Source organism: Pholcus phalangioides, unplaced genomic scaffold (genome assembly GCF_987345545.1).
Source record: "Pholcus phalangioides strain wild (caught in Gottingen) unplaced genomic scaffold, Ppha-v1.0 ptg000010l_1, whole genome shotgun sequence".
Classification (NCBI taxonomy): Eukaryota; Metazoa; Arthropoda; class Arachnida; order Araneae; family Pholcidae; genus Pholcus; species Pholcus phalangioides.
In genome coordinates, this window is record NW_028301603.1 from 9,268,599 (window position 1) to 9,295,081 (window position 26,483).

The window sequence follows — 26,483 nt, forward strand, 5'->3', positions numbered from 1 at the left end:
GCTCGTCGTCCATGAGCTATTAGCTGATCGGTTTCACCGTCCATTGCACGGTTCCGTTCGGCACATATACGCTCTAGCGAAGGAAAATCTCTATCTCCTCTGTAGCTTAGTGGCCAGAGCACTCGTCCGGCAATCGAGGGACCCGGGTTCGACTCCCGGTAGAGGCAGAAATGAGTTTTTTCCTTCCTTAAAAAATTACATCTAAAATAATAAATATCTTCACAAACATCCAGTCTTCCGTATATCTTGTAATCTTTTTTATCTTTAGAGATGTTTTTTATCTTTTTTTTTTTAAATCTTTTTGTCTCTACTCTTCTTTTTTCAATCTTCAAAACGCAATACATATTTAGAGACTAACTGCACATTTCTATGGGGGGAAATTGCCAGGCAGGAACTGTGTTATTCAACGAGTCACGTGATTTGCTTTCATTCGATGTTGATCCCGTCTCGGTGCTCCTCCAGTAATAGTACAAGCTCGATGGTGTTCCCACCCATTTGTGATTTGGTCAGCTCATTTCTGTGTCGTCTGGTACATGCAGATGGAAAAGATAAGCTCATAGAATTTCCAGATTGTTCAGTTTGATGCTAAGAGTCTTACACTGAAAGTATACATAGTGGGCGCGTTTGATATAGCAGAGTGTGTCAAATAGAACTCCGCAATCAGCTTGGTTTTTTAAATTAAAGAACGCTTAAAAATTTTCATAATTATAAAAATCATTGCTCAGACAACAATTTAGAAATAATAATGTGAGAATATCACTATTTTTAAATATAAACTACCGAAATACTCTTCATATTTTGGTCGCTTTCCTCCCTACACATCTTTTCCCGCGGCACTTGAGTGCGATCACTTCTCGAAAGATCAATAATATTTCCTAAATTTAGGAGTAAAAAATTGAGAAAATATCAAGTTTATCAAAGCTCCCCACCGTTTAAATTTATATTATTAGCATAGGCGGAAGGGAGGGTAGAAGTGGAAAATCCCCCCCCCCCCCCACGAATTGCGTTATTTGTATAAATATTTGTTGGTTTCATTTTTTTTTTTTTTACACAAGAAAACGTAATTATTGACACCCAAAAATCCAGCATAAAAACATCCGGTACGCTTAGGCTGACCATATTTCCTCGAGAGAAATACGGGACATTGGGATTCCAAATACGGGACATCGCCATTTATCGCCAAAAACGACGCCAAATCCAAACAAAGTTGCCAAATATTGTTGAAATTACGGATACATCACAATGGCGGGAAATGATGCATTACTGCAAATTGCAGTGGATTAAAATGTATTCCACGGAAAAAAAAAACGTTCACCAAGGCAAATGTGGGAGATTAGTATTCTCATATATAGATGTAATTATCATAAAATAATTTATGAGTTGAAAAATAATGTCAATCTTTGACTTCAATAAAGAATAAAAGTTCAAGTAGGCGCCGTGTGAAATATGGGACACTTTTGCCAAAAAGTCGGGACGGCCAAAAAGGAGAAAATACCGGGACTGTCCCGGGAAATACGGGACGTATGGTCATCCTAGGTACGCTTCCACTATGGAAATATTGACGGTACACAGAAGATAAACAAACAAATAAAACTTGCCAAAATTTTTCCAGAAACATACATGATTTTTAATTCAGACTACTCATATACATGTACCCACACGGTGTATGATAAATTAGCTTATAACTAGGCAGACCATATTTCCTCGAGCGAAATACGGGTTATTGAGATTCCAAATACGGGACATCGCCAAAAATGACGCCAAAACCGAACAAAGTTGCCAAATATTGTTGAAATTACGTAAAATCGCAATGGCGGGAAATGAAGCGTTACTGCAAATTGCAGTGGATTAAAATGAATTTCACGAAAAAAAAAAGTTCACCAAGACAAATGTGGGAGATTAATATTCTCATTTATAGTTGTAATTATAATATAATTTATTAGTTGAAAAATAACTTCAATAAAGAATAAAAATTCAAGTAGGCTTTCGCGTAAAATACGGGAAAAACCGGGACATTTTTGCCAAAAAGTCGGGACGGCTAAAAATACAGAAAATACCTGGACTGTCCCAGGAAATACGGGACGTATGGTCACCCTACTTAAAACTCACTCAAAATGTATATTATAAACTCAAAATATAAATCATTTTCGGTTTGGTTAAGTACGTGCACACGAAAAAACGTTTGACGGGAAATATATGAAAATTATATTCCGTACTTGCTGTTTTCAATTGTTCGTCCACACCATTTTGAAGTACGTGGAGAACGTAACATCAACGATTCTGGTGACATTTTTGACTTCACTACCGCTTTTTAACAGCGAAAACAAGCCCTTCGACGGACATCTTCGAAGCTACATACAAGCGAGCAGAGCGGCGAAAACAAAATATCTCGAATGCGCTGCTATTATCGCTTGTGGCGGAATTCCCGCCCTGCTGCGGTGCGCGCCGCTATACGCAGGCGCATTGGAATCAGTGTGTTTGATTTAGCCGCGCTGATCTCTCCTCTCATCGTTGCTTTGCTCTCCGTTCCACTGTGTGTTCAGCTTAGGGTGACCATACGTCCCGTATTTCCCGGGACAGTCCGGTATTTTCTGTTTTTTCGGCCGTCCCGACTTTTCGGCAAAAGTGTCCCGGTTTTTCCCGTATTTTACACGAAGCCTAGTTGAATTTTATTCTTTATTGAAGTCAAAGATTGACATTATTTTTCAACTCATAAATTATTTTATGATTAATTACATCTATATATGAGAATACTAATCTCCCACATTTGCCTTGGTGAACGTTTTTTTTTTTTCCGTGGAATACATTTTAATCCACTGCAATTTGCAGTAATGCATCATTTCCCGCCATTGTGATGTATCCGTATTTCAACAATATTTAGCAACTTTGTGTGGGTTTTGGCGATAATTGGCGATGTCCCGTATTTTCCCGTATTTGGAATCCCAATGTCCCGTATTTCTCTCGAGGAAATATGGTCAGCCTAGTTCAGCCTAAAATGATTCAAAAATGTCCGGAAAGAGAATCGGAGGTACATCTGGGAAAAAGATTTCGAGGGTGATTAATAAGTTAATCGAGTGACAGTTATTTTGATGTGTGATGATTGTCGTGAAAATTCAGCTCACTACGTTTTGCGTTAGCACGTGCATCAGCTAAAATGTTCTGTTTAGCCGAGGCAAAAAAATTGCCAAAAATATTTTCGTTAGCCTAGGTGTGTAATACAAAAATCATGGTCTGGCGAACTCTGTGCGCAGCGCATGAATCTGGGCCTTCATTTCAACTGTTCCATGGGAGGGGAGGGGGCAAAGCAACATGTACTCAATGTATGTATATATATACCATTTTTAGTGTATTTGCCCCCCCCCCCAAATGAATGGCAAATACATAGCAATGATCATCAATATCATTATGTCATCCACATTTTCGGTTTATTTTTGTGTTGCCGTTATTAAATAATTTACTAATGTGATGGGACTCATTAGGGGTCATTCAAGTATCACGTCAGCGTCGATGGTTGGGGGGGGGGGGTTTCCGATTTGCTGACTTTTGATGAAAAGGGGGAGGGGGGTTCGGATAATGCTTACGTCATCAACCACCCTTTATGAAAATATGAAATATTCTTAATGACATCTTACTCGGTGCGACAAAAACGAGAAAAACCTTTCGATAGTTCGTGAGCACTTGAAGTAACATTCCCCCCTATTTATAAGTGCCCTATAGAGCACTTTAGTGATCTCTAAATGTTTCGTGGATCCAATTGATCTGGAAATGCGTCCGGGCCGCTTAAGTGCTGTGGAACTGTGCCACGCATCACTCAAGTGATCCGTAATTATACGTTGTGGATCACTTGAATAATCTGAGAATGTGCCACGGATAACTTGAGTGATGTAGAACCGCCACTGGGGGCCACTTAAGTGCTCTAAAACTACGTCACATGTCACTCAAGGGATCTCTAAATGCGTCACGGATCGCTTAAGTGTTCTGGAACTGTGTTCCCGGGTCATTTAAGCGATCTGCAAATGTGCCACTTAGTTCATTTTTACAAAATTAGGTTTGAGGAGGGCAGGCCGCATCAGATAACCCCGGGGCCATATTTGGGCCTTCCAAGGGCCAAGGGCCTTTATGCGACTTATTATTATATGGCTTAGAGGGTGGGTCGCAATGAATTTATTGAAGATAAATTTCACATAGCCTTCAAATAACTTTGAAAATTTACAGAAATTGGGTCAGAGTTTTGTTGACAGGAGGGGGGGGGGTCAAAAATGGCTAAAAATTTGCTTACGTAATACTTGAACGGGCCCCCCCCCCCCTAGTCGTAGAATAGAGTTTCAGTGCAAACGTGCAAAAAGTGCATAACGAAATTGACAAATGGGGAGCCCAAAACCCTCCTCCCCCCGTGGAGATTAAAAATAAGAGAAACATTAAGAAATATATAAAATTACTTAAAAATAACTTCACATCCTGATTTAATCAATTTATTTCAATTTAAATTCCTGCAAATTTTTTTAAGGTTTTGAATCAAAACTCAAAATGTCTCTAAAAAGATACCCATACAAGCCCCTTCTTCATTGTGATTCCTTAAGGGTTTGTTCTACCTCTGCCCCCCATGACATTGGTTTTAAACTTACATTCTCGTGGGGGGTCGTACATGCTCGACCCATGTTCCCGCGGGCGGAATGTGGCTCTCGGAGTCATCTCATGTGCCCCGAAACCTCCTAACCGAATTTTGTAAAAATGAGCTAAGCGGCACATTTGCAGGTAGATCACGCAAGGGACTCGCGGTGCAGTTCCGCATCACTTAAGTGCCCGCGATGCATTTTTACATCACCTAAGTGACCAGCGATATATTTACAGATGATTTGAGTGACCGCGGTGCATCTACAGCTGGCTTGTGTGACCCTCGGCACATTTCTAAATTACTCAAGCGGCCCGTGTGACACATTTTTAGATAACTTGAGTGAACCGTGGCATATTTACAGATAACTTATGTGACCTGCGGCACAGTTCCAGAGCTCCTAAGCGGGCCACAGCGGAGACCCACATCACTAAAGTGGGCCCGCGGCGCATTTTCAGTTCACTTAATTCATCCGCGGCACATTTACAGATCAATTGAGTAACTCACCACACCGTTCCAGTTCACTTAATTGGCCCGCAGCACATTTACAGATCACGCAAGTAACCGGCGGCGCTGTTCAAGATCACTCAAGTGGCCCGTGACACTTTTTCAAACAAATGGAGTTTCCTGCATTCTCCTAAATGTTGAGCATCCTTGCTGTGGATATTGTAAGGCAGGTTGTGGGCCACAGTTTTTGGGCTTTCTTTCAGCAAATTCAGAAGAGAAATTGTTTTTGGTCATAATTAAAATACAAGCAATAGCTCTGCCCTTTAAAAAGCCGAACTTACCAGTTAAATTACTTAGGGGCGGTTTCAAGTATTACGTCATTATCGATGGGGGGGGGGAAGGTTTCCGATTTGCTGACTTTTGATGACAGGGGGGGAGGGGGGTTTGGATAATGCTTACGTCATCAACCACCCTGTATGAAAATATGAGTTAGGATTCAGAGGAGCAGAGCTGATGACGAAATTTTGCTGACAATGGAGGGGGGGGGTGGTAAAAATGGCTAAAATTTGCTTAGGTAATACTTGAACGGCCCCTTACCCTCGTTAAATAAGATGAACCAAAAATCTTCAGAAATAGCCTACTACATAGTCATTGCTGATGCATAGGGGGACACTGGTGGGGGGGGGGGGGAGAAGACGATTGCTTCCCCCTCCAGTTCATTTGAAAAATATATATATATTATTCACATGTACGAATGATAAGGGGTCATTCAAATATTACGTCATCATCGATGGGGGGGGGGAAAGGGAGTTTCGGATTTGCTGACTTTTGATGACGGGTGGGGGTGGGGGGGTTTGAAGGTTGCTTACGTCATCAACCACCTTTTTGAAGATATGAAGTATTCTAAGCTGCTGACAAGGGGGGGGAGGGGTTCAGAAATGACTAAAATTCAGCTTACGTAATACTTGAATGGCCCCTAACCTTTGTCCTCCCTCTTCCCCGCTCACTAACACCAACTATAAACCCGAAAGATAAAGAAGGTGGGGATCCCTTCTATCCCCAAATTTTGCCCGCCTACCTAAGACTGTGTTCTGGGACTTACCAAGCAGGGTCAGTCTGGTTAGTAGGTGCCCCCCCCCCCCCATTGTATACCGGCCTAGGGTAGTTCTATTCCACGCACAGACTCACACCAGAGACCTCAGGTGCATTTTAGGGTCGGGAGGTTTCATGATAATGATATCGAGTACTAAGATTTTTCGGAAATTAGTACGTAAATTAGTAGGCAGGCACTTTCAGCAATGTAGGGGACTCATAACATGACTTGCCCGGGGGGCAAGTACGGCGGCGCTATACTGATCGCATATGTTATATTGTAATTTTTTTTTCTCAGGGTGCATTTATTACGCTCCTCCCTTTCATTTGCAGCTGCAACCCAAAAAAGTAAAAGTATTATTACCGTAATGATATGATTTACGTATTACCCAGAGTACGATACATGGTCTTCAACCTACGTGTTTGTGCAGGCTGTGTTTTCAACTATTCAGTTTATACAGCTCTATGAAATAATAGTCCCGTTCCTGATATTTGAAGGGGGAAAAAAACCCTACTCAATAGTATAGAACGGAAAGTCCCGTTATGTAATATTTATAAATGCTTGATAAATACACTCGAGAAGCAATGTCTCTTATTACAAAGACGCGCGACTATTAGTTGGCGGCCCTGTCTCTATTCAAGAGAGAGTTCAGTGACTTGAATGAGGGTCACCTACCTCCTCGAGCCCCAAGCCCTCGGGTAGGGTCTCTCAATCTTCATTTTTTTTTGTCAGCCTTGCTTTGGAGAAACACGACGACGATATTTACATGATAATTATTCCCCGAGGCGAAAGGAGAACCCGTCACATTCTCCTTGTTTAATCAAATGAGAAGAAACAGAACAGCTCCATGGGCTCTGACAGTAATAATAATAATTCTAAAATAAAAATTTTATTATTGTACGAATCTTTTTGACCCAATGAAAGCGACTTTTTTTAAAAAACTAGAGCAGATGCTTCTCGGAAGACAGACCCCCCTCTGCTTCGTTATAAATATGTATGTGGAGCGTCTTGAAGACCGTTAACACAGATTCGCGTTTTCTTTTAGACAACAACTAGACACACATATAAGTTCGAATGGAAACCCGTGTTCTACAGATACCAGAGTCCAAGTGTAATTTATTGCTAAAACTGTTAATAACTTAGACACGAGGAAACAGTTCTGCATCGTGGTCAGGGTCGGGACCGTAGTCAGAAATTTATTTCGGAGGGGGTTACAACTGATGTTTGAACCAAAAGGGCCGAACCCATGTCATTCCATAAAAATCAGCCGTTTTCCAACATTTCGGGGGTGGGAATCGGACCACATATTTCTAAAACCCTCTCGCCACGGCCCTTGGTCGGGGCGGTAAATGGAACTTCGGGGTTTGAAAAATTCAAGGAAGAATCAACCGGACTATTTTAGATTTTTCGAACGAATCACATTCAAGAAGGAAATGGAAACTATATACTGTACTCTCTGAAACAACGCGGTGACCTGTCTAAATGACGCTGGGCGTCAACAGTTAAATCAAACGAATTCAGGCCGGCTGTCGTCGTGGCTGTTTCTTATTTGTTTCAACTTCTTAAAAATCAGCCAATCATATGATAGAAGTTCTAACCGTATAAGGAACGTTCCCAGCAGTTCCTTAAACATTTCTGGGAACAACTAAAATTTCTGTGGAATCCGTTAGAAGGTGGTGGGGGAACGTGTTTTCGCGGGAACCACCGAGATTTCAATGAGATCACCTGTTTTTCCTACGGGTCATTGCTTAGGAAACTATACTTTATACAATTAAAATACTTTGGTGAATCGCAATTACGGCTCTGTGTAGTATTTTTTCACTGTACGATTTCACAACCTTTCACGAAACATGCTTCATGCACACGGTGACCGCTTATATTGTTTCGAACGAAACTGTTATCGCAAGTGAATGATACTTGAATGTTATGTGTCATTTAGAAATTTGTTGAAAAGACATTTCACCAGAGACATCTGTTTGAAAAAAAATGAAAAAGAAATAATTATATTGTTCATGGTACCAGCATTTGAAATAAATACCGAAAATTTCCGGACACATTGGTACCGGGAAATCTTCTCAAGAAGCAGTTGTAGTGAGAAATATTTTCAAAAATAATTGCATTCAGAAACCCGCCCGAAAGATGATTGCCTTCAGAAATCTTTTCAACATAACCCTAAGGTGTCTGCTGGTAATATGGCCAATTTTCTCTCTCTCTCTCTCTCTCTCTCTCCCCCCCTCCATATTGGTTAATTTAGGCACGGTTTGCATGTCCCTCAAAGAAAAAGGGAGATATCACGTGATCCAAATAGCCTCATTGAAGAAAACCCGGGCAACGCCGGGTATTATAGCTAGTAAATAAATAAAATAACAACGCGATTTTCCGAATGATACTCTCGGCACAATATGGCGAACTGGCGCAGAACTACACATCACCCAAGCAAAGAAAAATTACGTCATGCGTCCAAACAAATAGCTACACAGCATAAGAACATAGAATTTCAAATTCCGTTCGAAATTTAAAACACACACACACACACGCACACACAGAATTGGCCATATCATCAGTCACCTTAGGGTTATGTTGAAAAGATTTCTGAGGGCAATCATCTTTCGTGCGGGTTTCTGAATGCAATTATTTTTGAAAATATTTCTCACTACAACTGCTTCTTGAGAAGATTTCCCGGTACCAATGTGTCCGGAAATTTTCGGTCCAGGCTCTCAGCATGCTTGCCCGGTATGCAAGAGGGCCTGGGTTCGAGTCCCGGCGGAGACGTGATGACTTTTCTTTCCGAGTTCACCTCAGCATAATATCCGGAAAATAACTGTTTCCTTAATATTGTGTTTGGCCGAGGCCTATACAAGTGGGTGCAGTGATGGGATTTGACATATATTGCTACGTATAAAATCAGAGATTGGAGTGCACTCTAAAGAATTTGATGGAAGGTTGTTCCAATCAATGATTGTATGGGGGGTGGGGGGAACTAAATTGGAAGCAATCTGCGGATGCAAAAAAAACAAAGGTTTCAATTTTTGGGAGTGATTGAATCTATTGGAAAAATGTAAAGATTTGATTAGAATGTGGGTAGTGTTAATGTTAAAATAACCGTGGATAATTTTGAAAAGTAGGGATAGGCGAGCGATATACGTCAGGTAAGTGGGAGGATATTAAGTTGGGGGGGGGGGGCTTTTAATTTTCTTATTATACATTTGTATTTGTTCTCAGGTTCCCCATTGTTCCAAAACTTTAGTTCGTTAATCGTGACGTGTAATTTTTAATGGCTTTTCTGCAGCATTCATTGTAAAATTGCAATCTATCAAATTCTGTTTATCATGTAAGTTTCTTTAGAATGTTTGACGGGTTGGTCTTACGGCCAAAAAAATTTCATAAGTTGGAGATCAAAACGCCATTCCCCAGATATGAATCACGTGATTTTTGTTTTTCGGTAGAATCCTGATAATGTGTTCGACTTTTTAGAACTGATTCATGAAGGCTCTGAAAAACTCCGGTATCGCGTACAAGGTGGGGTAAGTAGGATTTCGGACTTTTTGCAAAATTTAGAGAAGAATCAAACGGAAAATTTTAGATTTTTGCGAATTGTGTTAAAGAACGAGATTATACTTTATACTCTGGACAACCTGTCTAAATTACGTTGGGCGTTCTTCTTACCTTTGAATCAAATGAATTCGGGCCGCGTCGGGCCAAATCTCCAAACATTTACATACCCGCTCGGGCATGTGACTTTGAATAATACATGCCCGAATCAATATTTTACATGCTCAAAAAATATGGCTAAATATTAATACTGATTAACTTGTTTCATTGTAAAAATCATATCATATTGTTAAAAAAGACGCACAAATAGCTTGCATGTAATAGTCACTCATAGCTTCGTGTAGTATAGCTCGTGCAGATTATTCGAATAACCCTATTCAAAAAAAAATAATTCATTTACAATACACAAATTTTTAATATCAATCATCATCTGAATCTGCCTTTGTGACTGTTGATGCGATCGAAACCAGCACAGAGCTCCGCAATCTTATTTGCCCTACCAAGAAAGTCAGATTTTTTTTCTATTTCCCCCCCCCCCCCAGTAAACTTCCTGGACACGCTGTATTTATACGCCCATAGAAACTCGTATAAGCCTTATTACCTACCCATACAAGTGATGGTGGCGAGCGGCAAAATGATTGATCCCGACCCTGTGGTATAATTTCAGTAACATAAAAATTAGTCTTTTAAGGCCCTTAAGTTCCAGATCTATAACCCCTAGATCCTTCTTAAAATACAAATTAACGAATAATTAGCAACTCATTTCTTTGTCATAAATTAACTGGATTGTTTCGCTCTCCACAAAATTAATAACCATTTTCACAAAAAAAAAAACTGGGCCCCCCCCCCTTACACAAAAAAATCATTATATTTGTTTGAGTTTTCTTCTTAAAATTTCAAATTCAAAACAGCATTTGAGTACGTGAAATGAAGATGGCACAATAAACACGACAATAGAGTCTGTAAACTTTAATGTCAAAAGTTAAACGAGTTACAATTTATGGGGGGAAAGTCATACAAGGTCCTCGCGTTTCGTGGTATCTGCGTTTTATGTTACAGCTGGTTTCTATCCCAGATAGCTTAGTTGGTTGTGTTACAGTACACACACACGACCATATGCAAAAAAGATCTTTCCTGTCTTTCACCTTTCTGAAATAAAACTGAACAAATCAAGAGTGATAAAAACGAGAGACAAAAAGAGGATTCTTTTTAATGCCTTTGTTTGCGTCTTTCCCGTCTAGTGGGTTTATCTCTGCAAAATATAATAATAAAAGTAGGATATGCATGTCACCATCTGCAATGATAAGTCAAGGTTTTTTCAGCAACACTAATCCCTCCTTTTGTTTTTCTATTATCTAGAAAATATGTATAGATTGGATCTCGTGGGTACTCGCGAATGGCAAAAGAAACCGCGTGGTCTTTATTCTTCTTGTGTATGTGGAAGAGAGTTTCGTTTTATTTCTCTCTTAGACTGCAATAATTATCCCCCACGAGAAGGGGGCGAATTTCACTATTGTTGTTCTTGAGGGAACCCGAACTTATGTTTTGTATAGCGTAACATTACTGTGCGTATGTATGCGATATTTTTCTTTTCAAGACGGGAGAGATTTCGAAATTCTCTTATCAAATGATGGCGGACGGTGGATCCGGTACAGTAAAAGTCCGATATTGCGAATTCAGCTTACAACGGGAATTTCGTTATTGCGAATGATCGTCGAAGGGTTTGTTCGAAACGTGATATATATGGGACAACACTTCATTTGTACCAGAGCCATCTTGATAATATTTTTTTATGGAAAATGTGTGTGTGCACTCTCAGTAATATGAATGGGTTTGGAATAACAGTCCTTCAATGCAGGGTGGGGTCGACCTTTCTCCAATCCGTGTCACTCTCGTCGCGAGACCACACGTCCCGCTTCGGTAACGGGTTCGTCTCTTTGTCTCCCCCCCCCCCCCCCCACAATATAATTCGGCTGTTCTCTAATTTTCGTAAAATACTCATTTTCCTTCGAGGAAAAAAAATGGTTTCGAATCGTAAATTTGATGACCGCAGCGTTTCCTCAACTTTTCTGAAATGGCTGAATGCAATATGCTGTCCTATTAAACCTTCATTTTTCCCGGCATGCCAGGAACGGAGCAGACCCCAACATCCAAAAAAAACAAAACAGGTGTACCTCGAGTTTTATGGAATGCCGGAAAATACGACAATTATAATGAAATTTTTCAAGTATGCTGGTGATGTCTTGTATACTACTCAAACAACTATACAATACGAGTCATTTTGTATTATTATTATTAAGCCAGGTAATATATACAGATTAAACACCGTGTAAACTCGAGTATATACTCTAGAGATAGAGGAAGTAGAAAGATATGTATACCTGGGACAAGAAATTACTATGGACAACGGAATCATTAATGAAATAAACAGAAGGATCAGGATTGGATGGAGCACTTTTGGCAAAAACTGTAATTCTGAAGTGTCACATGACATTATGCCTGAAAAGAAAAGTTTTTAACCAGTGTGTGCTACCAGCACTTACTCATGGAGCTGAAACATGGACACTCACAAGCAAGACGATACGAAGGCTACAGACAACACAAAGGAGCATGGAAAGATATATGTTAGGCATCACAAGGAGAGACCGAAAACGAATCACTTGGATAAGGAACCACACAAAGGTGTATGATATCATGGAAAGAATTAAGCGTTCGAAATGGGCTGGACATATTGCAAGAAGACAGGACAACAGATGGACCACAAGTATTCTAGATTGGTACCCCCGTGGTGTTAAACGTCCGAGAAGGCGTCCCCGCGCAAGATGGATTGACGAGATCAGGAAAGTGGCAGGAATCAACTGGAAGGCTAAAGCATCAGACGGCAGAATGGAAAAATTTAGAGGAGACCTTCATACAGCAGTGGATTGAAAATGGTTGTTGATGATGATGATGATACTCGAGTATAGAGTATAAGCCGAGTGTTTTGTTGAAAAATTTGTTCCTTAATTTTGGTCGGGGGGAAGGGGGTCGGCTTATACACGGGTCAGTTTTTGAGAAGAAAATATCGACTCGCACTTTATTTAGTAAATCATATAGCTACATGGCCTCCGTACGGGCTAGCTTGAACATCTGCGACGTCTACTTTGGACGGCGTCACTTAATCAGTAATTTTTTTTTCTAGCTGTTGATGCATTACTGATCAGTAGAGGGATTTACGTTGAGAAAGTCATTGGTAATTGTGATACCCGGTGGACTAACGTCGATTTTACAGCCTTTGACCTGAGCATCAACAAGCCTTTTCAAAGATTATTTAAGGAACTTATGGGCCGGATTGAAAAGAGTTCCAAAAATACAGAAACGACAAAAAGCTGTGTCTCAATGAAAGCCGACACTGACGTAGTGTGCCTGTGGGTTCTCAGGAGGTGTGGAATTCTGTTTCTACCGAAATCATCATCAAATCCTTTAGAAAGTGTTGTATCAGTAACGCGATGGACGGAACTGAAGACATGAAAGATATTCGAATCCCCTCTCCCTAAAATGCACTGTTTTTTTCCTTTGGGGGGGGGGGGGTGTCGGCGTATACACTGTCTTAAATTTATTGCCATTTTGGGGGTCCTGTGAAGTAAGGGAGTCAGCTTATACACGAGTATATACGGTAAGTGAAATAGCATCCCTGTTCACGAAATCCTGTGCTCTCTCATCATAACAACAGCCACCCCCCCCCTCTCTTTAGCCTATACGCCAGCTAGGCATGAGTGTAAATAAATATGTATCTAACTAAATACATGACATCCCTCTCTTAAGCATATGTATATAACTAAATACATAACAGGTGGACTACAGGTTGAGAAACGCTGCATTATCGATAAAATTTCATCGTACGAACACCGTATGATAGGTGACGGAATCTGTTGGCTTACGGTATGTGAGTCCGCCGCTGTACGGCTGTGTGGACATCGTTTTGGACTCTCATCGTGGGGATACGGGTTTTAACCTTGTTGCCGGTACAGTGGTGTTCGACTGAAGTTAGTTTTCTGCATTTTTCCCATCTTCGTGGTGCGAATGCGAGCCGGTCCCCCCATTCGAAAAAGTCTCTCAGGGAGCAGGCAGACCTTAAAGACGATGCTTAAGTAACGTGAAAATTCAAGCATTCACTATCTCTAATTCAAAATATGGGAGACAGATGGCAGCACCAGCGAATAACAAAACAAGCGCAACTCTGACAACATATATGCGTTTTAGGGCCAAACTTACACACATTCTGGCACGTACGTACCTATTCTTTGGAAATTCTTTAGAGGAATGTGTGTGCGAGATGCATGTATGGTTGAGTAGTGGTACTTGGATCCCGGTGCGGATCTGAATGGATGGATCTCTTCAAATCAAGGGTTATCGCCTAATTCAGTTTATGTAATAAAAATGTGATGAAACCAAAAACGTTTTGCTTAAGCAAGTGACGTTCTTTTTCGAACAAGGCTTATCAAAGTCTAGAATGACGGTGATAAAAGATGTCGCCATGTATTGTTTGATAAGTCTGATCCAGGTAAAGGTGTCTTTGATGGCAAATTAACCAGGTTATTGTTTTTCTTTTATTCATTTATCATTTGCATACACATTGTATACTGCATAAATTGGAAAATAAGAGAACAGTAACCTGGTCAAATTTGACTTGTTATTGGCTTTTCTGTTCTTTCACGAGGTGCGACCAAAAAAGAAAAAACAAAGTTTTTCGCAGTCTCTTGCTTTCTCCCTAAGATGTTAGGATCATTCTGAATGTATATAAAGCATTGTGAACAGGGCTATTACTGTATCATCTTTGAGAACAACACCGTCGTCCAAAGTCATTGTTGAGGAAAACATCTCGTTGTGTGCCCAAAATCATTGTTGAGAACATTTTTGTTCTTAGTCGTTGCAGAGAAGAACATTGTTGTCCGAGAAAGACGTCGTTATTCGAAGTCATTATTGAGGAAAAATAGCTTTAGAAAAGTTATTGTTGAGGAAAAATCTTTTTCCAAAGTTATTATTGAGCCTTTTTATATCCAAAGTCATTGTTGAGAAAAAACATCTGGGAATGGTTGAGAGAAAGTCTTTGTCCTAAGTTACTATTAAGGAGAGCATTGTTTTCCGAAGTCATTGCACAGAAGGACACCGGTTCTGGAAGTCATTGTTGAGAGAAAAGGTCTAGGGATATTATTGTTGAAAGTCTTCGTCCAAAGTTATTATTAAGAAGAGCATCGTTGTGTCCAAAGTCACTGTGAAAAAAAACATCTAGGAATGGTTGAGAGAAAGTCTTTGTGGTCCAAAGTCATTGCTGAAAAGAGCATCGTGGTCTAAAGTCATTGCTGAAAAGAGCATCGTGGTCCAAAGTCATTGCTGAAAAGAGCATCGTGGTCCAAAGTCATTGCTGAAAAGAGCATCGTTGTCCAAAAAGTCGTTGTTAAGAAAAACATCCCCATCCAAAGTTACTGTTGAGATATCGTTATGCTAGGTCATTATTGAGTAAAACATTGTTGAGCTACGCGTTATTTGGATACTTTTTATAGTTGGAAGTATGCCTCTAGGACCAACGGTTCTGCAGTAAAATGCCTTTCGTACCGTTAGCTATGCGCCCTGTGTATATTTCGTGCTGGAATGTGTATTGCTCATTTCGAAAGAATGACTTCCGTAACAGACGCGTCTCTGTAAAAGTGGTCTTTCGTTTGCCATAAGCCACGAGACACTTTTCGACAATCTATTCGCTGCACCCAGGTGCGGATGGCTGTTGATGCGATGCCGCGAGCGCCAGAACTTATGCAATTTTTTCACAGTTGCAAAAAAAAAATTGCATTCACATCTCATCTCTTCCTTTTCCTGTGTGAGTAAACGCAGCCGCGACAGCAGAGGGGGGAAAAGAACGTACGCAATTATTTAAAAGGGAATTTCTTTAGGGATTTTTTTCCCTTGATCGTTTACGCACACATCGTAAGCACGTTGTACGGGGAAATAGGTTGGTTCCGTTCAATAGCTTCTGATCCGCGTTTGTATACGCTCGTACTCATTCTTTCTCTCTATCCGTGTGTGCGGCTATCTGTCTCTCTCTCTCTCTCTCCCCCATCACAAGATTTCCCCCCGGTTTAGCATTCGGATGATACGGGATTAAAAATATCACCATGAAGGAAGTTGAAGAAAACAACAAAAAGGTAAAAGTTATTTTCTCGTTTTTTTTTATGCATGCCGTACACTTGTGTTTTGTGTCACATATGTTAACTCGTCATGATGAGCTGCACATGGCCCCCACATAGGGGAGGCCGACAGGGCTCTAGCCCTGGGGCCCGGGACGGTTACCATCCTTTTTTTTTGCTTTTTTCAAGCTATAAATTAACTACAGAAGGGGCCCGTTAAAAGTCTGACCGAGACGCCCGCAAAAGATCAAAGCCCAGGGGCCCCGCTACAGGATGTGGGGGCCATGGAGCTGCATTACTGCAGTGGTTTTCACAACATTCGGGGCCCGGCTTTGTCTTGATGGGGGCCCTGGGCAAAAGAGGTATTGGGGAGGCACTCGACTGTGGTAGAAGAGGCCTGGTACGTCAGCAAATACAGTACATGTGGTTTGTAAATGCATAAAAAAAAGGTATAGTTTTTTGTAAATGAGAAATTTAATGTAAAATTCCCCATCAAATATCTTACGGTAAATGCTTTTTTTTTGCACTCTCTCTCTCTCTCAAATGAGTAAAATCATTGATAGTGTCGTCGAAATCTAATTTTTGGGTTATCTCAGCTTCAATACTTGATGATTTTATCCTTTTCGATAAGAAGAATGATCTTTCTCTAGTTTTAACAGTTTGATATTGGTGATGTTGTCAATGCTGTCTGAACATTTGGAAACGTCTCGCTTCTAAATCTTATTTAACATTTGGGGCATTGTGTTGCCAATTTGAGCCAAAGATGAAAAATTGTTGCAGTTCGTCTGAAAAAGTGTTTGCAAGATCAGATGCGTAAAGTTTTGCAATTATACAGAATCCTCATGAAGGTTTGAAATTAAATGTTGATCAAACGTGCGAACTTTCTTGTCACGAACCATTTTACGGTCAAAAAAAGATGTGAAATTGCGGAAATCAAACAAAAAGACTGCGATATATTGAAAAAATATTTTTGTCATGGAGTTAATATTGCAATTAGGTGCATTGTACATGCTGTGTAAAGTCCATTACTAATTGGCACAACATTAAAATTGATATTTACTAGGGTGACTGATTGATTTAATAGGGTAATTGAGATATTAATAGGCACTGTGGAAATAAGTATAATGTGATTTGGAGAAATTCTTTGATTTTCCGAAATTTTACCAAGCGAAATTTATGGAAATTTGAGTAAAATATATACCATATTACAGAAATTTGGGGGAGGGACTCGAAACATGGAGACTTGGGCAAATGTTCGCCTATGGGAAATCCGACCCTGCCAGCATTCATACAAAACTGCCGCAATTGTCAAGAATCAGAACCTTCAGTCGAACCTCGTTAAGACATTGTCGGGAAAAAAAAGGCGTCGAAAAATATTTTATAAAAACCGAATTTCGTATTAACCGGCAAAAAAACAGTGATAAGGTAACGTCCAACGTGAAAAATATTTCATTTATCTTGATGAGGTTCAGCAAGTATTAATAGTTATACAGGGTGTCCTGTAAGACCTAATCTTACCATTATCTCATCAACCGTTCGTCGTAGAGGTACGGTTTCAATTTCAAAAAAAAAAAAAAAAGAAGCTCAAAATGTGTTCGGAAATCACTCTGTACCAGTTTCGAGAGTGAAAATAACAGTGTGTGTCACAAAATTAAAATTTCAAATTTCTAAACGGCCCACCGTTTTCCAGGATAGGCCGATTTAAATCACGAAATTTAAATTTCATTTTCCTTTCAATCAACTTCAATGATATTAAAGTAAAAGTAACCCAGTATGGTATGCATGTTAATGAAATGTGATAACGTTCTTGATTGTAGAAAATATAGATATAGAAAATATAGATATATATAGATCTGGTAAATATAGACATTAAACAGAAACTCTCTTACTTTGGCCATGTAATGCGCACAGAAGGCTCATTAGAAAAAATCGTAGTGCTTGGAAGAATGGAGGGAACGGAGGATGAGGCAGACCAAGCACCAGATGGATAGAAGAAGTGTTGCAAAGCACTAGAATGAAGCCAGCACAACTGAGACATGCTGTGGATGACAGATCAGCTTGGAGAGCCATGATCTATAGAGTCACCAGGAGTCGAAATCGACTCCATGGTTCCTAACAACTTAAATATAGACTTTAACTTATATATGTATATACAGGGTGTCCTGTAAGCGCTAGCACGGCCTTTATCTCATCAAACTCCGTTGAGCGGTATGATTCCAATTTAAAAAAAAAAAAAATGTCCAACAGGCGATCAAAGCGTATGGAATGGCCAGCGTGCTCTCCTGACCTGAATCCAATCGAACATGCTCGGACGACGCATTCCTGCGCGACCAAGGCCGCCTGTTACTGTCCGAGACTTTTCTTGAGGAGTGGAACAGTATTCCCCAAAGTCTGATCGATAACCTCACCGCATCCATGTCAAACAGGTGTGCAGCAGTCTTAGCTGTTCGAGGAGACCACACGCCCTATTAAAACTCATGCATCATGTCTACACAGTACTTTTTTTTACATGTAACCAAATTGTTGCCCTAAATCATCTTTTCATGTTTTTTTCATATTTTCAAAGAATTAAAGCTTAATTCCAAATTTTTTTACGTCTTTTTTCTGTATTGCGCATTGATACGCGTGTACTATCCATTGTATGCCAATACGTGGCTGTCTCGCACGGTTTTCTTCACTTTTTTGCTTTCTCCCCTAATTGTTTTGAGCAGTGTATATCTTCGCAACAGCCAGTTGTTAAAAATCCTTCGTATGGTAGCGGAGAGTGACGTCATCCTTGGATACTTTGTTTCACAACAAGTGCTCAAAGTTCTTACCGTCCACAGTCATGCACAATTCTTTTATTTGGGATACGTTCCTACGTGATTCTGTTTTGTTTTATTTTTGTGTTTTCTACCTCCCCCCAAACATATGTAAGTTGAGTTTTGAATCACCCTGTATATATGTTACTGCCGAAGCCCCAAAACTGGCCAATTCGAGAATTGGCCAATTTCATTAAATATTGACTCGGTCAATGTCCGAAATGTGGGCGTTGGCCGGTCAGTTCGCGAAGTGGCAGGTGATCCCTGGCCAAAGTCAGAAACAAAAGACACACTTCATGATCATCGTCAACTTGGCATGTTTTTTCATGATAATTATGTCCACGATATTTATGGCAACCCAACAAACTATTCTCACGGTGCGGTAATCATTTTTCTCCAAACTTTGGCAGAAAAACTATATTTATATAATTATTTCATAGTTTTTTCTCTCAAATTTTAGTTTTTTTTTTTTTTTTCTCTCGTCACATGGATCCAGTCCAATACAGGTGCCACATATAGACATGTATCACACTTTCGCGATTAAAAGAAATGTATTTGGCTCCTACCGGGAGGTCTTACATCAGCACATCGAGTTTTGGCCGGGTATCTCCGGCCACTTCATAAAATGGCTGGTCAAAATCAATTCGGACTTTGGCCGAAACGCTTGGCCAATTCGCGAATTGGCCGCACTCCGGGCGTTGGCAGTAACATATACATATAGACAATGAGAAGAAAGCAACCACAAACCACATTTGTGCATGCATGGTCTGAACGGGTTAACGCGTGTGGGGACCCATCCAAGCACGGATCAAAGTGTTGCGGGTGGGGGGAGTTCCTGACGTACATGATCAGATCTATGATTTTCGAGAGTAAATACATAAGTATGCAAGTGTTCCTTCCAACTTCGTACGTCCCCTTCCACCCCAAGAACATCATTTTGACTGGAATTCATGATGACGAGACGCCACCTGTTGTGTAACCAGAACAAGAGGAAAGCTCACTGGACACTAACGCAGGATGCCGGAGACGACTTGATCACCTGAGACCTCGTGATCCCAACAACCAGAACATGGCTCGCCGCTCTGTTACAATGAAGAGATTTTAGATGTCACCGTAGGTGGTCGAAGAAGTCCTGGACCACGCCGTGCCTGTATGTGTCGTGAACCTAACGTGTCTGTTCAAAGTTCGTTTCGGCGTGATGCTGCCATCTGCCGTCAATTTTTCCAACTGCGAGTAAGTGTAATGATTGAATAATTGGATTTTTCCAGGCTTGTTGCTCTCGGTAGTGAGACTTTAAAACGGTGAGATCGGCTGGCATTCGCGTGCCTCGAAGTTGGAAACCACAGAAAACCCAACCAACTTCAGCCGAACCACCATTGTGGCAACGGTGGGGTTCAAACCCGGGTCCTCGTGATGCTAGTCCATCGCTATGACCACTCGACCACTACAGCGAATTTCGGAGACCGACCTGATGTACAAAATTTTTTGTTCACTATAAATTTTCCGTAATAATCAATTCATTAAGTGGAAAGGATCTCACTCCTCTGGATTAGGAGGGGGGGCGGGGGCGGGAAAAAGGTTAAGAAACTGCTGCACACCATGAATCCAGTGATTTGACAAGGGGACACGAAAAAATTGGGGTTTTGTTCCCGAAAGGAATACGATATTCGCGGCTAGCAACAAATTAGGGGCCCTTCAAGTATTACGTAAGCAAATTTTTAGCCATTTTTGACCCCCCCCCCCGTCAGCAAAAGTCAGCAAAACGCTGACCCTTCCCCCCCCCCCCCCGTCAACAAAATTTCGTCATCAGCTCTGCCCCTCTGAATCCTAACTCATATTTTCATAAAGGGTGGTTGATGACGTCGTATATCGTTGTATATAGATAAATATCGTTGTATACAGAACCGCCGTTAGGAGTGTGGGACAGGTACGATCGCACCAGGCTCCCGCGTTTTTTGGGAGCCCCCTAGGGGTCGAATTTCGAAAAAACCCCTTAGTTGGTCTTTACGTTATAAAAATGAAAGTTCTGACCAAATTTCATGACTATAGGCTTCAGCGATTTCGGCTCGGTGTGATTTCTTTGGACCCCCCCCCCCCTTTTGACCCCTCCTAGGTGTGGAATTTTGAAACACCCCTTGTTATGCCCCGTTCATATGTGCAAATATTGCGGTAGCATTGGGAGTGCTAGCACCCGCTTGACGACTTTTTCCTTCTTAAGGAAAGAAATGGAGAGCAGCCATTGGTGAAAATTCTTGAAGCGGGGTTTTAAACCCGCTTTTTCTATTTCCCATGTGAACGGGGCTTTAGTGAGTCTACGGCATGAAACAAAACTATTGACCAAATTTGATATTCATAGCTTCAGTAGTATCGTCTCGGCGATGATGAATCAATCAGGACATGCTATTTTATATACATACTAACGGGGGGGGGGGGAAGAGGGCTCTGTCCCCCCTGCCTCCTTTGGCGGCCAACCCCCCTCCCCCTTCTCTTCACAACATATCCTGTTTATTTCGTCCCACTTCATCAGCGTGCTATGGAAAGGGACGTGTGAAAGCAACAGCTTACTGAAGAAGCGAACTTTACAATAATAAAGCAACCAAAAACAAATTAGATTCATCAAGTACCCTCAGAAAACTTCCTCATGGGGGTCCCCAGGTTGAATTGGCTGAATTTCAGTGGGGTCCCAGACTGGATATATCTCGCGCTACAAATGTGGTGCAAATTTTACAATGTTAAACAACAAAAATCAATGAGATCCATCCAGGGGCCCTGACCTGGAAGCTTGTCGGATACCCCCTGTGAGGGGCCACGAAATTTTTTCATTTCTATCAACTTTACAATGAATAAAATCCAGGGCCCCCAACCAATCACCCGGGACACCAATTCGTATACTTTTAGTGGGCCTCCAGACTGGCTTTATCTCGGGCTTCCACTGTTGCAAATTCTACAACAGAAAAGAATGAGACTAATTCAGGGCCCCCGAAATGAAACCTGTAAACATGGGGGGCCCCCCGACTTGGAAGCTTGTCGGTCATCCCCCACTGCGAGTGCCATGAAAAATTTTCATTTGTATTCGTTTTACCAACGAATAAAATCCAGACTCACCCACGCAACTACCCGTGACCGAATTCGCAAATTTTATGCCCCCCCCCCCCAGACTGAATACATCTTGAGCTTGCGCTGTCGCAAATTTTTCAACGTTAAAGCAGCAAGAAAACAATGAGATCCATATCAAGGGCCCCTGGAAATGAAAACTTTTAACTTCCCCATGAAGGTATACGTGCAACCCCCCCCCCGGGTACCTCGACCCTGTGTGTTGGGAGCCCTGGTTTTGTATGTATAATATACATATATATATATATATACCTTTCGGCATCACCCCCCACAAAGGGCAGGGCTGACAGGGGCCGGAACGATTCTTATCACTTTTTGATTTTTCACACTATAAATTAACCACGGGGGGGGGGGGGCCCTGAAAAGCTGGTTTGGGGGCTCGCCATCTAAATTCCAGCCTAGGGGCCGTGCTGTAGGATGTGGGAGCCTCTCGGTACATGCATGGTCCCGATATATGCTAGAGTTAAATGAAAACTCGACCCAAAATCGTAACCGACTTCCGTCACCCACTTCCGTAACATAAAATCGTCACTAACTTCGGTTGCTTAGAAACAGGCCCTTTTCGAGTTTGTGATTTTATATTACAGAGTAGATATGGATTTTGCCTTTTTTAGGGCATAAAGGCATTTTTTTGGAGCATATTTAGTTTTTAGGTCATGAAAATCCTTGCCTATTTTGACTGTCCTCCCCCACCCAAACAGTGAGGATTACGGCTTTGTAGTAAGTAAAGCTTCCATGAATGACAACGGTAGAAAAAAAAAAGCTGACACACCCCTATCAACATGGGCCCCTCATATTCTAGACAGGGGCTCCTAGGATGGGATCTTTGGCGTGCCCTCATACCAGGCTATTCACGGGCTTTTTGATATTTAATTTATTGCGTGAAAGAAACAAAAAATGATGAGAATTGTCCCTGGCCTCAGGGTTGGAGCCCTTTCAGCCTCACCCTTGTGGGGGGGGCATGTCTACCCCCCCCCCCTTCCGTAGCAATATTTCTTAAATTTGGGAAACGATGAGTTACGCGCTTGACTATTGTCAAGCGCAGTAAAAGTAGTAGTACAGTTACTGTGTAACATTTTCGTCAGTCTACACCGACAACGAACGATGTCTAAGGCCGGTATTACACTATAAAAGTTCGATAAAATTTCTTTTATAAAATTTCAAAAATGCAACCAATAAGTGTCTCGGCTACATTTGAGCAAACGTAACCGAGAAGCTTATTGGTTGAATTTTTCAAGGTTTATCAAAGAGCTTTTACAAAGCTTTTATAGTGTAATGTCGGCCTAAGGATGACGAAATGCTATGTATATTTAACCCCTCGCGCTGGAAATTAATTGGCAGAAGCCCGTCACTAACTCGTTCAAAGCGAGCGCTTTTACTTGCAATAATTGCTATTCAAGTTTTAAGCAGATTGTGTGTAAAAAAATGCATTTAGTCGCACTGTTTAGATAAATATCAAAATATAAATAAGATTTACAATATATATATATATATTGTACAAACAATGAGGAATATGCGATGCAACGAGACATTTCTTACGCTGCCAAACAGTTTCACTAAGGCCTTTGTTTACCTTTTGCAGGTGGAATTCTCCGCCACTATTTTGCCTGCAAACGCAGCGGTGTTATTATCTTCCGCGTGTTCGATATGCGGGAATATTTATATTTTGTAAGATTTCTTCTGCAACGTCCAGCCGGAATTTTGAAAATGAATATTTCCTGCCGTTTGGCGTTTGTTGTACTTTGCGAAGTAAAACGAATGCGTTAAAAAGTGTCCTATCCATTAGATAAAAAAATACTACTGACTTGTTTATTTATTGTACCGCAATAAAACGAATAAAACTTTACAACAAACGCAGTTCTCTGCAATAGCGCTACTGATTGCACGCTCGAATGTCGCGTTGCTGTAATAAAACTAATTTAGTATTTTAACCGTAGAATACTAACGAAAAAATAGCGTGTTAACTGCCTATAGTTAGTATTTGAGTTATACTGTAGGGTTAAAAGAATTAAAATTTTGTATTTAATGAGAAATTAATGTTTTTTTTTACTTCATCTTTAAAAATCATTTATGTCTTAGCTTTCCCCCCACCTCTCCTTGCGTGCTCCAGTGGTAACTATATAATAGTAACGGAAGAAAAAAACCTCTTTATATAAGAAACAACCACTTATTAGATTAAAAATGGGCAAATAAAACGGGATTCTTATAAGCGGTGGCTACTGTACTGGGAAACTATGAATTCATTAATCCTAATTGCGTAATTTCTCTCCCTTATCTTCGCCAAATGCCACTAAAATCAGTATTTTTCCGGATAATATATCTCACAAGCACCCGAGATTGGCAAAGCACGAAGAAATTTCACGGGCAACACAGATTTGTTTTGCAGAACAGCTGTTACTTGTATTCAAAAGCATCGATTTCGACGAAACACGCTGAACAGAGAGCGGCCGACCAATAATATCTTGTCTCTTCAAGAAGACTCATAGCGCATAGTTCTCTTCTGCGCCGTTATGTGAGCAAAAGAAACCTTCCAGAGTGATCTCGACGATTCTCGCGAGATTTTTACACTTCTCTTGGCGCTATGACAGCGCCAAATTACCGGAGCTGTCGCCAGACTTGCCAAGTTTGTCGTAAATTTGGCGAGATTTACAGAGAAATGTGAATATGGCTATTTTTTTACGGGCGGTAGATGACATAATAAATGATAAATAATGACTATTTACATAATTTTCGTAACAGTATAATTCTGGTGCGTGAAAAGCCAGTTTCGTTATCAATGAATGTTAATACGGTCCGACTGTGAGTAGAGTGCTGCATCGCAGGGCCGTTTTTAGAGCATCATGGGCCCCCCGGGCCAATTGATTTTGCTGAGGCCCTACCAAACAAATTCTCGAAAATTTCAACCAGGTCCCATTTTTGTGAGGTGCCCGGGTAGGCCCATGCCTTAAGACGGCACTGCTGCATCGGATTCATGAAGTGAGTAGCGAATTTGGAGCCGTGATGCAAATGAGTTGAGGAGAGCGTAGACCCTTTTGAGGAATTCAATGTAATAAAATGTGTACGGTTGCACCACCAACCTCGAAACATGGAAAAATTGCTGATGCATTTCGGAATCACGTGATCAAGTTTACCTTTCTTTTCTATCAGTTTAGTCCACCCCTTGCCCTGAGTTTTTTTTTTTTTTTTTTGGCCCGATATAAATTTATATTGTACTATGCAATTGTGTGTAATATACAGGAAGCCCCATAAAAATTTGCAAATAATTAAAAAAACTCAAGGAATTGGTATACAGAGAGTTCGCGATAAGTCGAACTGCGATAGCTCGAATATCCGTTCAAGTCGAAGTTCAAACCAGAAAAGTGTTTTTTAGTGTTAAAATTTCCCCTTAATTCGAAGTTGTCTTCCTTTAAGTCGAAATTTTCGGGAATGAGGAAAAATCTTAAAAATAGAATACTAGCAATAAAATTTAGCATTTAGCTATTGAATCTAGCATTTTGGAATATAATTTAGCAGATTCATTTAGTCCTCTTCACAGAGAAATTTTGCCACTGTGGTGATCGAGTGATCATAGTGACGGACCCCACCGTCACCGCAGTGGTGGTCGGCTGAATTTGGTTTTCTGTGGTTCCCAACTTCGATGATTGTATCAATTATTTATTTTATATTTTGTCGCCTTCGTCTGAGGTGACTACGTTTCCTTTAATTTTAATAATAATGCTTCCCGGATACACCCATCCTTCGGGAACGCTTCGATATCTCACCGAGACGGGAAGCGCGGTGTTTCCGGTCGTCAACTTCGAGGTGCATGCGAGCCGCCGATCCATCTACCCGTTAAAACCGTCTCGCCACAGAGAACACCAGGCCCACACAACGATAGTCATTAAATTTCACTCATGGTAAGAAAAATTGGTGTCAGATGACAGCACTAAACATAACAAGAATTACACAGAAACCAATTTCACGTTAGGCTCACAACACGTATACGCACATTCAGGCATGTACCGGTTCTGTAGAAATTCCGTAGAGGAATGCGTAGGAGGTGCGTGTGCGGTTAAGTAGTAGTAGTGTAGTAGGTTCACACATTTGTTTGCTTGCAAAAAATGAATGACTTTCTTACAAGTTTGAAGGGCAGTTGAAAAAAAACCACTGCATTTTTTGGCAGGAAATAATGTCAAAAATACTTCATTTATATTCATAATTCGTGTCATTTATATGTGCGTATCACGTGTGCGTCCGTTTCCACAATATGTATGTCTTGTTTATTGCTAAATACGCACGTGCGTGGCAATTAAATGTGATTAAATTATAATAACTTATCTTTTAGAATTTCTTCGTCTTCTGTAGTTTGACTAAATACGATACGCATAAGCAATGCTGTTAATTCGATAAGAGGCTTCCATTTCACTAAGAAATCCCGCTGTGAAATCGGAATTTCCGATTAAGTCGAACTAACGATGATTCGAATGTTTTTGTCTATCGACCGCTACACATTCGACTTATCGTTATTGCACTGTATTTGAACGAAGTTGGCGAAGGAGTTATTCTCACGAAGTTAGAAAAACGTTTTTTTTTTTTCTTGGTACTACTTCAGCAAACACCAACTCTGTCCTATATATCACTATTTTGCAATTTACTGTCATTAATGGGTTGGGCTCCATCTATTGGGTGGTCGCCTCAAGTTCGTTAGGGAAAATATTTTAAAT

The 26,483-nt window shown here is 40.7% G+C and overlaps 1 protein-coding gene across 3 annotated transcripts in view; it reads left to right on the plus strand.

The window, feature by feature from the left end:
- Positions 1-26,483, plus strand: part of LOC149080857 (solute carrier family 15 member 1) — a 101,439-nt gene that overhangs the window by 12,408 nt on the left and 62,548 nt on the right. Inside the window, exon 1 of one of the 3 annotated variants that reach the window (XM_089237528.1) lies at positions 15,694-15,883. The exons of the other annotated variants lie outside the window; for them this stretch is intronic. Within the exon in view, the coding sequence (XP_089093654.1) occupies positions 15,854-15,883 (30 nt within the window). The 5' untranslated portion in view covers positions 15,694-15,853. Of the gene's footprint in view, positions 1-15,693; positions 15,884-26,483 lie in introns of those variants that run through there. 3 annotated transcript variants of the gene reach the window in all.